The sequence below is a fragment of the Emydura macquarii genome, unplaced genomic scaffold, assembly GCF_026122565.2.
Source record: "Emydura macquarii macquarii isolate MOO-44397 ecotype Brisbane River unplaced genomic scaffold, CSIRO-AGI_Emac_v2 contig_3345, whole genome shotgun sequence".
In the NCBI taxonomy this organism is placed as follows: domain Eukaryota; kingdom Metazoa; phylum Chordata; order Testudines; family Chelidae; genus Emydura; species Emydura macquarii.
In genome coordinates, this window is record NW_027133482.1 from 4,723,404 (window position 1) to 4,737,921 (window position 14,518).

Sequence of the window (14,518 nt, forward strand, 5' to 3'; positions counted from 1 at the left end):
TGTTTCCTTCCAGAAAAGAGGGCTGGAATTTTATATTTGTTATGTTCGTGGCTAACAGCCTTAATCAAGGTTGTGCTAGGTGAGGCACAAACACATAGTAAAGAAAACAGGGCCCCAGAGAGCTTATAATTTGGCTTATGGCAATACATCACAAGTGCATGAACCAGACCAGTGAGGCCAGGGGAAAAAAAGGACAAGGTTACAGTAAGACAAGCATGTTTTGCATAATAAGTAATGGTCTCAGTTCACCCCATGCCTGGCCAGAGTCAGATGGTAGTGTTCTGTAGGCATCATAGCTTTTTTCTTGGGAAAAGGTAGGTTGAGTCTAAATACAGCCCTTCTACCAGGTAGTTCAGCTGTAATGGGATTGGGATAATCTAGATCAGTACCATTTACTAGAACGTTCCTAGCTGGAGCAGAGCTAAGCAGCAGGGAAAAACCAAGCAAAATTGACAAAAGGTAGATGATATTTCTTGTTTTTCCAGCATAACTTACAAGGAGTACTAATTGGTCTCAGTGAGAGAATGGTATGCTAGGAAGATAAAACAGAAGCAAGTCCCTTCCCTCCCAATCTCTTCATCATTCAGGAACCATAACTTTGGCGTCACATATCACTGAAATAATTTTCCTTTCTTCAACACTAGTGTGAAATTATTGGTGTGTGTGGAATCACAAAGGGAACAAAGTAGAATCCCCTGGTCAGCAGAAGCAGTGCCACCTTCTTGCACTTACATTTTCCTCACGTTACCTTTCTTAAAGGATAGAAAATGTTACAATAATGAAAAATGATTTGGTGGTATATTAGTAAATATAAATATTGCAGCTTAAAGTATGAACCCTTTCAGATCTTGCTTAAATAAATCTTGGACGCCTTGCAGGCTGTTAAAGATAGATGAGCTTCTCTTCAGCAGTTTCATTTCCTTCCTCTCCCAGAACTTTGTCTCCACTGTGTGCAACCCTCATGTGATTCTTGACCTTGTACACTCCTCTTTCTCTCTGTCCTGTAACCATTTTCTATCTCTTTCACTGATTTAGCCTTTCTGTTTACTTGTGTGAGCTCTTCTCCTCCCCTTCCATCGCCTATGTGCAACATTGCACAAGGAGATTTACAAACGTACGTATCACTGCCTTGATTCCACCTCTGTTCAAATCCTCATCCATGCCTTCATCTTTTCTTATCTTCTCCACAGCTCCTACCATCTGTCAGAGCCTCTCTCTATATCCTAAACCTCACTGACTTCTTATGAACTTGTCACATGTACATGGTTATGAGCCTGAAATTACCCATACAAAAGTAGTTTTCTTAAAAACAAGACTTTTTTAAAACAATGAGAAAATGGTAGTAAAACAGAGAAACAATCTGCATAATATCCCTAGATGTGAACTCCTCAAAAGATAAACGATATCATAAGTTCATTCTCAGCTTAGTTACAGTAAAATGAAAACAAAATCTTACATCTCTATTAATCATTCCCCTCTGACTACTCACTTGACAGCATGACACCACCTTTCTTTTCCATGTCCCAGAGATCTTTCCTAGTTCCAGGTCCTGCTTTTTAAAGTTCCTAAACCTATATCAGGTCCTTTGATGTTAAAGGGGCTTCCATAGTTCATTATCTTCCCAGGCAGTCCTCCATCTCTGTGTCCCAGCTTTTCCCCAAGTAGTCCTTTGAAATATAGAAACACACAATTGGTGTTTGTAAATCTTTTCAACCTTCCCTTCTGGGGAAAAAATGGTCATTAGAGCTGTGAATTCACCCTTCCAAATGTTAAGCATCTTAATTCAGCAGATATTATCCACTCATATCATTCCACGTCTTCGTCTGAGTTTGAAAAGGTAATATTTAGACATCCATAACTCAGTTCTTTCTATACGTTTGCCCCACATTATCTATTACTTATTGACAGATATCATCCTTCCTGTCACAAGACTTCCAATTTCATCTGAAAACTTCTTCTTTCTTCTACTTTAAAACGTCTGGCAATCCAGCAGTGAGTTGTTGTTCTCTGCTGTTTTGGATGCAGCTCAGACCTGTCAACATCTGAAGGCTCAAGCACATCCCCTTGAAACATCTCTCAGATTTGTTTTGCGTTCGAAGAAGTGAACTGGATTCTGGGCTCTCCTTTGTTCCAGGGCATCTGCTGAATGGACATTTGTATTGAATTTCATCCAGTTTGGCTCAATTTGATAAATTTGGGAGGGTTTCATTCTCTGACATTCTCACTACATTGATAATTTGGCTGTTAAAGGGGAAATTCAACAAAGCAGTGTTGGATTGGAAAGCCATCGAGGAAATTCAAGTTCAATATGGAAATTGTGAAATTATTGAAACTTTTAGCAAAGTTCCAGAGGCCAACTCTCCATGCCTCTGTTCGGCCTTCCCATCATAATTTATTACCTTTCTCTCCTTGTACAGATCTCCAACTCCAGTATAAGTCTTTTCATTTTGGTCTGACATAGTACTCAAGGTGTTTTCCAAAGTATTAACGGTCCTACAGATGACCCTTACACATCTTAAACAACATCCTGATCATAGCTCATTTGAAGGAGAAGGCATTAAAGGATGTGGCACACACCACTGAGTTTCTGGAGAGTTGCAATTAGATGTCATATTTCCCCAAAAGCCATTCCCACTTTACATCTGCAACCACTGTGTCCTGGTCTGGTGCCTACAATTTAAGAAAGAGGTTGATAAGTCAGAGAAGACGCATGAGAATGATTAAAAGATTAGAAAACATGTTATATAGTGATATACTCAAAAAGCTCAATCTATTCAGTTGAACAAAGAGGTTAATGGGTGACTTGATTACTGTCTAGAAGTAATTATACATGGGGAACAAATATGTAATAATGGGCTCTTCAGTTTAGGAGAAAGTTATAACATGATCCAATGACTGGAAGTTGAAGCTAGACAAATTGCGTTTGGAAATAAGGCATACATTTTTAACAGTAAATAATAATTAACCATTGGAACAATTGATGAAGGGTTGTGGTGGCATATTGCTGACGATTTTTAAATCAAGGTTGGATGTTTTTCTACAAGATGAAGTCTAGGAATTTGGGGGCAGAAGTTCCATGGCCTATGTTATACACAAACTTAGATGATCACAGTGGCCCATTCTGGGCTTGGAATCTGACTGTTGGTGGGGCAATGTACTCAGACTCCACTTCAGAGTCTTCAGTCTAAGGAAAAGAAAAAGAAGATAATATCTGTAGTTCGCCAGGTATCATCCAAAAATAACTATTCAGGCCACTCGGGTCTGAGGCTATTGGGCATGCTGCTATACTGTGTCAGTCTCCTTAGCCGGGTACCCATGAGGCTTTTGCAGACTTTTTTTTCTCTTTATATTCCTTCACTGCATCTCCTCCATCCGTACTTCCATAAGCCAGACATTCAGGAAGAATGCGCAGATGCCTCCTGTGATGATCATCCCCAGACCGTCTATCTCAGGCCAGGCTATTTCTGACCCAGAGATCAATCCTGACTAAGGATGCCAGTCTGTTTGTTTGTTAGGTCCATCCCAGGAATACAGGCAAATTACAGGAAACATAGTGACAATGAGGTGGGCTCATTAAACATAAATCTGCTTGAGATGAGTGATTTGTCTAGCTTTTCTCCAGGTGGCCAGCACCTAAAGAATCAAAAAGTTTTCAAAACTAAGTCCAGCACTACAGCCAGGTCTTAGGTAAACAGGGAAGGAGGCAGCAAAAGCCAATTTCCCTGTGGTCCTGAGTGGAACTCAACCTTCTGTCCATAAAGACTGCCCCACTGCCAACGGATGGAGAACACAATAGAACGGCTGAGCAGATGCTCCATGATGGTCTTTCACACCCATTCCAACAAGTAGCGTGTTCCAGTGATTGGATCTGCTCACATCCAAGACGCATGCAATACGTCCTCTATTCTTTGCAAGACATGAAGGCCAAGAAGCCATAATCTGGGAACACACTCACAACTGTAACTGAAAGGTCTTCCTTAGACCTATTCTCTAGCTCTTTTGATCATTCAAGCCCTTTAGAAGATCAAGAAGGAAATGGACATGCCCATAATTAAAATTCTCTATTGGCTGAGTAATCCTTGGTCTTTGGAGCTGCTAGGCCCTATCAGTGTGCCTTCTAATATTTCTTCCTCACCAACCAGATCTTTTACACCAGAGTCTGATCCAAAATTCAGAAGCATAAAAACTACACTCAGGGCTCCATTTGTCACTGCATTCATCTTTTGATCTCTGTCCTGGGGCAAACTTCATAGCCCACCATGGGACCCTGGCATCCTCTCTGACACCATTGGGCCTTGTCATCCTGATCCTGAGAGATGACCTGACCAGACCAGGCCAAGAGAGCAATCCAGATGACATGGCCACTTCCACTGGCTTCAGCTAAATCTCAAACACTGCCTGGGATGTGAGAATTTGTTCCCTTCTCCTCCCCTCCCCCCCATGACTCCTTTTCCTTCTCCTCCTTATTTCTTCTCTTTCCTATCCCTTTCCTTTTCCCTGCTGCCTAATAAGAATTTGGCTTAGCTGGCCAAGGCTGTATATTTTGCAACACTGTTGTGAGCCTGTGTCCAAAGAGCCAGCTAAATGCAATGCCCTGATCAGCCAGATGCTGGTACAAGTTTGCCAGGTCTCGGAATGACTGATAAAATCGGGCACTGTGGGACTGTTTTTCCAGCACTGAGGTTGCAAGTAAAAGGCAACACCAAAGACAGAAGTTGCATTTTCTATCTTTGCTGTTCTCTTCTTTCCCCTTTTGTGCATGTTTGTCTTGACTTGTATTCTAGGATACAGGATTGGACTTGAACGATAACAGCTCCAGCTCATCTCACCTAACTTCTTCTCTTTTCCTCAAAAAGGGCTGTTATTGCCATCTTTAATAACATCTAAGAGAGAGTCAAACAAAAAGGTTTTCCTTATAAAAGATCTCCATAACTAAAGGAAAAGGGAATAAGGGTTATGATTAAAATAAAAGCCTTTTTAAAAACTTTACATTTCAAATACTTTAACTAGCTTTAATTCTTTTTCCGTATCTTTAATAAAAGGTTAAAAAGAATGTTAATGAAGTGTTTGCCATGGTGCTAAGTAGGCTGAGGTTGGTCTCTGTATAAACCACAAACCTTGTTTAAAACTGTTAAATGTTGGATAGTGGCAAGGTTGTGTTAACACCTTTGACTCTTTGGGCCCGTATAGGCCATCAAAATTAACACAACAGTGAGCAGTCTTGTGTGAAATATCTGTTTGTTCACAGATACAGATGAACACACATACAATGATGTTCGCAAAAAACAGTAGTGACTATGCAGTTTTCTTGGACATCCATTTAAATAAATGGGATGTCTGGTACTTTTCAGCAGTGTGGCTGTATATCCAGCCCAGATGAGGAAAACTGTACTCTAATGAAAACAACGAGAGACCTGTAGCACCTTAAAGACTAACAAATTTCTGCGGGCATAAGCTTTCGTGAGCTGCAACCGACTTCGTCAGATGCAACTGACAAAGTGGGTTGCAGCCCACGAAAGCTTATGCCAGCAGAAATTTGTTAGTCTTTAAGGCGCTACAAGACTCTCATTGTTTTTGCTGCATACAGACTAACACGGCTACCCCTCTGGAACTTTGTACTCTAATGGTGTCGTCATTAGCCATTTTTGGCTGGGGCACCCTTTCTGTGAACTGACTGAAACAGGAGCCTCCCCTTTATGGCAAGAAACTTTATTAGTTCCCAACATCAGTCCATTTTTCAGCATTGCCAAACTAACCGTCTTCAGAGCTTCTGGACCTCTGTATTCTTGCCTGTCACCAATTCCTTTGGTAACACTAGGTTCTACTGAGGATGCTCATTATCAACCAGTTTTTCTGAGTGTGGCGTTTACCTCCAGCTGATTCCCTTTTTTAGCTTCTAGCAACGAACCTGCGCGTTCTCTTTTATATGGTCTAATTTTATCTCTGTTCTTTTTCTTTGCACCTGCATCTTCGTATCCCAACGCCTTCCTGCAGAGTCTCAGACAACCAAAGGATATTAAGCTTTGCTTGATCCATAATTTACTTTCTCTAAAAGCATTGCATTTCTCCACACTGCCTGCATTGCTACGCATCCTCCTTTTTATTTCTCCTTCAAGACTCCTTTCCAGTGAACTTTTCTCCTCCAAACTCATTCACCTTAACTTGATCCCATAAGAGTTCTCTCCACACTAACCCTAATCTTCATCATTAGTAAATGGATTATACTGCACCCAAATGCGAGAGGTGCGTCACACACAGAGAAAAGGGCAGTGAGTGCTAGTAACAATGTGGTGGGATTAATGAGAAAGGAAAATTAGAGAACATGGTTATTTTAGGCACATCTTGACCTTTTTGAATGTTTGTAAATATATAGTGCACATTAAGGCATATTCTATATGTGTACGTATCTAAAATGTGTATAGAGTATGCATGTTTTCATTTTTTCCTTACAAACTTTCTCCCTTCACCCTCTTCTGGAAGTATGCCACTCTGCTTTTTATTACTGTTGAGCCATCCACTATATGCATCTCCTGCTGAATTAGGCCTTTGCACATAAGTAGATATAATACATGTGTATACTATACTTGACACTGCTTCACCAGTGGGAAATCATTCCTTGTCCATGATCTTGTAGACTCTCTGTTTTACCATCGTCTCTTTCCTCCATCACACGTTCCACCCCGTCTGCAGCCCAGATAAGCTCCGTCACAGTCATAACTCTCAGGCTCACTCACTCTTCTACCTCTCAGCTCTGGTGTACTAAGAAGACCTGGAACTCTCATTAGACACTCTTCAGAGTTGCCCTCAGGATGGCAATATTTGATTTTTTTTTTTTTTTTTTTTTAAACTCCTTTATTTCCAGATGTGCTGATTATCCTTGTGCCCGCTCACATAGTATTAAGGCCTGCCAAGCTAGTCTCCTCTTCTGTGCTTTCCCCAGATAGATAGAAGGAACTTGCTTCTCTGCTTCTACCCAAGATTTCCATAATTTATGTTTCTTCCAACTCCTCCCCACCAAGTCTTTGTCCTGCCCTTCCTGCTTCCTTACTGTTCAGTGACTTTCATAATATCAAATTGATTTAAAAACCCTTGTCCCCGTCAACTATTATTTGATCCAGACTCATTGTAACATCTAGGATTAAAGCTTATCTGTATGAAGCTTCATAACCATATAACAGGGCTAGGGGATAATAATTCAAATCATTGCAATGATCAGTCAGCAATAATTCAAAGCCTATTTTGTTGTCCTCCTCTCTGGCTTCAAATATCTGCTGCAAACCCACCTCCTGCACTAGCCCTGCCGATGATGTATTAGTGTATAGATGAGTGATACAGTGTATGTGTCAACTTTGCAAAACTCCCCTGAGCATTTACCAGGCCATGCAGAAAATGTGCTTCTATAGTTATCTTGATAATGAAAAAACATATAATTTTGCCAGGGGGCCAAAAAAAATTGCACAGCATGGGCAAATGGGAAGGTAGGGTTTTAGCAGGTGTGCGTCTGTAAAAATACATGACATGTATATAAAATATATATAATATCAAATAGAAACATTTTGTGTGCGTATATATATTGTGGCAAACGGAGAAGGAGAACATGATGGTTTGGCATAAAGGTTTAATTGGCACGAGTTTGGGATAGCTGCATTATTCACAAGTAGTGAAACCATGTGCAAATTATAAAGCTTACAGTAAATGAGAGCTAATAACATTTTTATACCACCCATCTATGCCATCCTGTATTCTGTAGGGGGCACATGTTGCAGAAAACTTTATCCCTAAATTACTTAATTTGGGAATAAAGAAGCCACTGTTTACTCCGAACTGCACAAAATGTATTGGAATCTCTGTATACTTATATACTTGCCTGTGTAGCTGTGTACAGCATGTGAAAGGAGATTCCTAAATTCTGTATAATTAATTTACAATGGGTGCCTTTTTTTCCTTGTTTGTTTGAACTCGTTATTCTTTGTTCCTTGCAACGGGCTTAACAAATTCTGGATTCGTTCATTGGGGTAAACGTTTTCGGAAAGAGGTTAGAGTCCCTCCGTAACCTGCCCTGGGTGGCCTGGGCCTGTAGGCCTTGCAAAGACATTACTTTTTTTGGCCTGAACACAAGCCTCTCAAACCTTTAGCCTGTCTAAATGCTTTGTACAAACAGCCGCACACAGATCTGCTCTATTCTCTTGTAATTTTCTGCTCAAGGGGCCATAGGGTAGGTGGCTTGCTGTATCTCACCACTTGCCTTGGTAATGGAGAAAGCACAATAAATGAATCTTGACAGTGCCGAGGCCACCACTGTGCTTGGTCATTCTGGGAAAACTGCATTGAAACCTGATTGAGGAGATTAAAACCAAGAACTGGCTGTGTCTTTCCTTTAAAGCTCTGTTCCTTTTTAAAAGGAGTTGGTACATTTCCTTTCCCCAGATGAGTTTTGTGGCACTGGTCTGTAAAATGTGACCTATGAGTACAGAGGGTGCTGCAGTGCTTTGTAATAACAATGTAGTGAAATACCCCATTCATTCCTGTTCCAATCGCTTGAAGTCAATTTACACAGTACCCTCACATCGTATAAGCATTATCTGTGACCTCATTTGTACTGTAGTATAAGTTATAATAATGATCTCATGGGCTGTTCCACTTCTTATATGTCAAGCTGTGTTATTAGTGCAGTGCATGCCTCCACCAGTTTTGGATGAGTTACCATCTGAGCCACTCTGCGCTACAGAATTTACCGAGGCAGTGTATATTTAATACAGCAGTGCTGCAACATGGTTTATTTTTGCTTGTGCAGGGGGAACTATACTGTATTACACCTGTGTATTGAAGTGTGTCACACACACCCTTAAACACAGGGTTGTAACATGTTTCCTCAACATGATATAACTAGAGCAGAACTAAAAATTAGAAACATGTAATGAATGGGATGAATTTTTCCTTAAATTGTCCCTAAACAGATCACGAGATTTGTGACTGTATTGCTTATCTGGAAATACTTAAGAATATCACCAGCAGATTTTTTACAAACAGATTGTCACGAATGTTTGAAATTCATGTCTTTGCACAAATTGGAAATCTTACAATTGAGTATAGAAATCTAAATCAGTTTCTGGCAACTGTTAACACTTGAATTTATAAATTGACTTTAAAAAAAAAAATTCAAACATTTCTCTCCAGTGTTCACTCAGCTGTAGATAAAACAGGATTTGGCCACATCCCTGGCGGCAAGAACATGCTCCTGCCACTGACAGGACATACCCTTGTTACAACATGGTGCTCCAACACAGTAAACTTTGTAGACAGCTCCCTTAAATACTCTCATCACATTGATATTATTTTTTGTGCATACATGAGACGCCAGAAGGCTTTTTCCTGTTCCTAAAATGTTTGTGGTGCTCAGATAGTTTATGCTCAAAGTTAAAGGTTTTGTATTGTGGGGATGGGCATGTAACAGAAATTCACCTCTTGCAGAGCACGAGCATATGCATTGCTTAAGTCCCTCTTAGGGCGTGGACTTTTCCTGGGCACAGGGGTGAAATTCACTCTGTTAAATAAATTCATACAAAATGTACAGTAAAATTAATGTAAATGGTTTAATGAAATGTAAACAATAATTAAATGAAAATAGTTTGTCACTTTAAATTTCAACCTTCCCCTGGACTGTTGGCAGCCCAGACATTGCAGCACAGCTTGCTATAGCAGGAAACTCTGAAAATGAAATTGACTAGAAATGGAGCCATCTAGTTTAACTTGTACAATCTGAATGATGCCCAACTGTAAACCAAAGCCAAACTTGTGAAACATACATGCCTAAATTTAGGCCTTCATAGCCATATTTGGGGACTATCAAAGCTGGACCTTTCTTTGCCAAACATCCTGAATGGTGAAATTTACCTTAGAATTTTTTAATTTTTTTTTTTTTTAGATTCTTTGTTAAATGAACCAAGTTTTCATTAGTAGCATAGGTATGGAAGTTTGGTTTTGAAAACAGCTTGATTAAACTGACTGCCTATCTGAATTCTGTAATCAAAAGAGCTTGCTGTAATTTTCCAAAGGGAAACATTCTGTTCCTTTATTGTACCACAGTGAGAGTCACTTTAGAAATGCTTGCTGGAGAGGTTAGTAATAATGCCAGTTTGGAATTCCCTTGGTATTTTACGATTATTATTATTAAAAAGTAAAACTATTGATATTTGAAAATTGGCTGCCAAGTCCTTTTTAAAATACCCATTTCCGAATTGCAGGATGTGCCCCCTCCAGTATTTGAATGAAAAGGTTGAGGTGGGTAGGGGGGAACAAATGATCTCTCTTCGCATGAGAATTTGGAAATAGGGCAAATTTCCTGTGTCTCATTCATTGGTGTACTCCCATTAAAGCCAGTGGGACTGCTCAAGTGACTGGGCTGCAGAATCAGGGCCTTAAAAATGTGCCTGTTAGATGTATTTTTCCTTCTTGGTATTACTTCAGAGAGAGAGACTGAATGGAAGCAGGTTTCCAGAGAATGGAATGTATGGAGTGAGGTGGTACCATTTAGGGCTTTATGGGTAGCCATGTGTTATCCCCTCAGCACCTTAGTCCAGTTATGAAGATGTAAAGTAAAACCTTGCTTTTATCCTCCTTTACACCCTTCTTGCTCTCACCAGGGGCATGTGGGGTTGTGGAGGCTTCATGCTAGTCTCAGGGCTGCTCCTCTACCCTAAAAAGTCCTGACAGGATAAATAACTGTGCTGAAGTATCTGATCAATAATGGGCATTGGGATCATATTTAAAAGCTGGAGCTTGGACCCTTTTTTCTTCTTCTGTACAACCATGACACAAAGGAAATGATATCTCTTGTATACAAACTGTCCTAGTTTGATATACCGTAATTCCACAAAAGCAGCACAATTCAGCCAGGTGAAAACTCTCTCCTGACTTTACCCTGACATGCAGTTGGTGTATGGTTTTCCAAAGTGACTTCACAACATGCACTTAGACATGAGGTTGTAGATGCAGTCATGAGCTTTGTATCTAAGTGGGATCCTGGTTTTGTCTGATTAGTTGTTCGAATGGTTGGTTTAGTAAACTTGGGCAAGATCAGATGATCTCAAACATGCCTTCAACACAAGCGCTCAGCAGGGAGAAATGCGGTTATCAGCCTTTTTATGACAATTATCAACCATGAACTGTTAAATGAGTCTGCAGCCAAGATTTCTAAACTGAAATCATAATGTAATGTCCCTCATATTGGTTTTAGACTAAGTTTAAACAATAAATTAGAAGAAAAATAAACCACCTGAATGTAGAATTGGGGCCAGATTACATCAAAAAGAGGCAAACGCGGCCTTACAAGTGTTCTTTGCTTTATAAACCAACGTTATTCAGATGTCAAAAGTCCACTTCCAAAATAAATAAATATGCCACACAGTGGGGGCAATTCTTCCCATTTTGGGTGCTTGTATACTGGCAATAATGTTTCATACCAGATAATGCAAATAATCTGCCGCAGAATAATTAATGATGCGGCTGGGCATATTTTTTTGATGAATGTTTATGGAACACGGCGACAGGCGTGAAATTAGAAAATACCTTCAGTGCCCTAAAATATAAATAGCTTTCGGAACTGAAAAGAGTTTCACAGCTGAAGATTTTATTGTGTTGAGAGGAAAAACTTTTCCACCCCCACCTCCCCTTTCTTCTTTGCAAGTTGTTTGTCCATTCACAAAACAAATACTCTGAAGCCCAGTGCGGCTCATGGGAATAAATTTCGGGTCGAATTAGTACAGTTTCCTTGCTGTCAGGACGGTGGAATTAATGGTGTTTTGATGACACAAATTTTGAAGGGCGAACAAAGAAGCTGAAGGGAGGGAGACATGACTCCTTAGAAGTGCATTCCTCCTCTCCCCCAGTCTCTCTTGTCTTCCCTGTCATCCGTCTGCCAATCTCCCTGTCCATGGTTAGTTAAAGGCGCTTTTTATCCTCTTTTCTTTCCCACAGAGTTTGCCAGATCCGGGCCAGTGCCTGGGTTCCAAGGGGACACACTGCAGTTGGCCTTCATCGACTTGAGACAAGTAAGTCTTTGTGTTTTTGTTTTTTGTTTTTCTTTTAAGATGTGTGACTGAAGACCATCAGGTCTTAAGGAAAAGGGAGGGGAGGGGAAACGGCGTTGGTGATTCAGGCCAGAGACTTATATTCTCCCCCTTCCTCCTCCGTGCTCAAGACCGCCAACTTAGTTCGCTATCCTGGGTCCTAGGAGTCGTGGAGGTGAAAGAGGTGGTGTACGGGAAAAGGAGAAAGACAGAAGTGACCCCAAGCAATGGGCCCATTGTGCTCTGGTTGGCTTCTGCAAACACGGCAGAAAGATAACTCTGAAACTCTCGACGCTGACACTAAGCAGGTGTTGCTAACAGAAAGAGCACTGATGCAGAGACCGCCTGCATGGAGCACTTTTGTTCGCAGATAATGCCTGGAGGAGCATTTCAGGAGGGCGAAGGGATTTGCATTCTGGGTTGTGTGGGGAATGTGTGTGTATCTTTTTCTCCCCCCCTTCCCCTCACTCCTCTTTCGCAGACGTTCCCCAGCCATGAATGACAAAGTGGCTGTTTATGAAGATGGTACAAAAGGCTCCACCCATTGATGCCTACCTCACAAGAGATCCCATTATAGCCATGTTGACCATGGCAGGTACTAAGGCATCCCTAGATCTTGGCAAGCCACTTTATGGAAAAGGCCATTCTAGCGAGTCATTTGTTATGGTAGAAATGGGCATTATTGATATACCGGGCGGGGGGAGCAAGCCCCTGTCATCTCTTGGCACTGAAGATGGATGGGGTTGGACAGAAAGTCTGAATGAAGTAAGACTCGATGACTGATGTTTCTTTCCTATTAAAACAATCTTTTTTTGTCTGTTAGCCCCCCCCAGCTTTGTCTCTCCTGCCATAATGATGCAGTGCTTCTTGTTTTCAGGGTTGATGTAGTTTGCATTCTGAAAACCTTCAGATGCACAGGGTATTTCTTAAATCTGCATAATCCCTTGTATCGATGATCTCCGCACCACTGTGTCTCTGATTCATGCCGGAACAGCTTTTAATCCATAATGGATTGCAAACCCTCTCCGAATCCAATTGATGTGTTTTGTAATCTGTCATCCGATGACACTTGTGTAAAGCTACATTAAAGTTTGATGATGATAATCGTGAGACTGCACACACCCACGTACATTTGGGAATTCAGTTCTGCATGGTTTGTATACATTTTTCAATATCGAACTTGTCCGATGGTTGAAATGTAAGGTCCATTTGCAATATGGTCTGAAATGCCTCGCAGGAAAGAAATGAGTTGTCTTTCCCGTAGCTCATGCTTTTGCCTACGTGAGCATTTCAACACCACATGTGGAGTTGTCATTAAAGCACATATGACCTTTGTGTCTTACGTAATATAGGAGGTTGGTTGTGATGTGGAGATGAATGCAGGGATTTTGAAGAGGAAAGCTGTTTTTTTCTAAAGGATGAAATGTCCTAAAAATGCTTCTCAGGCGTTTAACTGTTTTGAAGTAGTGAGTTAACGGATAGGCCGATGTATGTGTGATGTTAATGTGGTTTATAAGGGCAACATGCACCCAAGTGATTCAACATGAGCCAGGATACAGCTAGATGATGGTCCATTTAATTCTTCTTCTCCAGTATTTCTGCTCCTCTCTCAAATATTCTCCTCTTTACAAGTTTTCTCTAATTGAATTTGTTTGTAAGTTTCCTGCTACTAAGTGTATTCCCGTCTTTCTCTTCCCTAAACTGGTCTTCAGCATTTTTGATAATTTGCTGAAGACGTAAACTGGGCTGGGGTAAGGTAAAGACCTGACCCACCGAGGCTGCTTAGTGAAATCTGCAGCTTCAGGACATGCAATGCCATGATATCTTTGAGGGCATGAGTGATGCTGTCTTGATACATGTAAGGTATTGTTCAGGTAGCAGATGGTATTTGACCATTCTGTGTCATTCTAAAACCTCTGGAAAATACAGATGGGGGGGGTCCACCTATCAATTGTTTATATGGGGCAGTGTATGACATTTAACATATATATATATTCCCTGCTTGCACAGATTTTTACTATGTCAGGCTCTGATCCTGCAATGAATTTTGTGTACTCCTTGCACATACATGGAGTCTTGTTGATTTCTCTGGACTGTGCACAAGCAGAGAGGTTCACCAGCATGGAGCTTATTGCAGGATCGGGTCCATGACAGAAGTAATCAGTCATATCACCAGTAACAGACAAGGTGGGAAAGGAGCAGAGGAGAAATGGAAGGACGGATGAATGGGGGTAACGGCACATAGAGAACACGTTTTTAAATGGTCATTGTCTGGTAATGAATTCTGTTTCTCTTCATTAGCTATTTTTTTCAAGTCACTTTATATTGACACTGTATTGACTTAAATAACTATGAAAGGAAGAGAGACACGGGTTAAAAGTGCATTCTGTCCACTCTGCTGTATACAGGAACTACAGTGTCATTGTTTTTAAAAGAGGCATTGCCAACTT

General features: G+C 40.8%; 1 protein-coding gene across 7 annotated transcripts in view; it reads left to right on the plus strand.

Annotated features, from left to right (window-relative positions):
* Positions 1-14,518, plus strand: part of EXOC6B (exocyst complex component 6B) — a 434,911-nt gene that overhangs the window by 325,357 nt on the left and 95,036 nt on the right. For 4 of the 7 annotated variants that reach the window (XM_067533650.1, XM_067533651.1, XM_067533652.1 and 1 more), the window contains one exon: positions 11,977-12,050. In XM_067533650.1, coding sequence (XP_067389751.1) covers positions 11,977-12,050 — 74 coding nt within the window. Of the gene's footprint in view, positions 1-11,976; positions 12,051-12,199; positions 13,450-14,518 lie in introns of those variants that run through there. The other 3 variants (XM_067533654.1, XM_067533655.1, XM_067533656.1) reach the window with 3 other exon arrangements.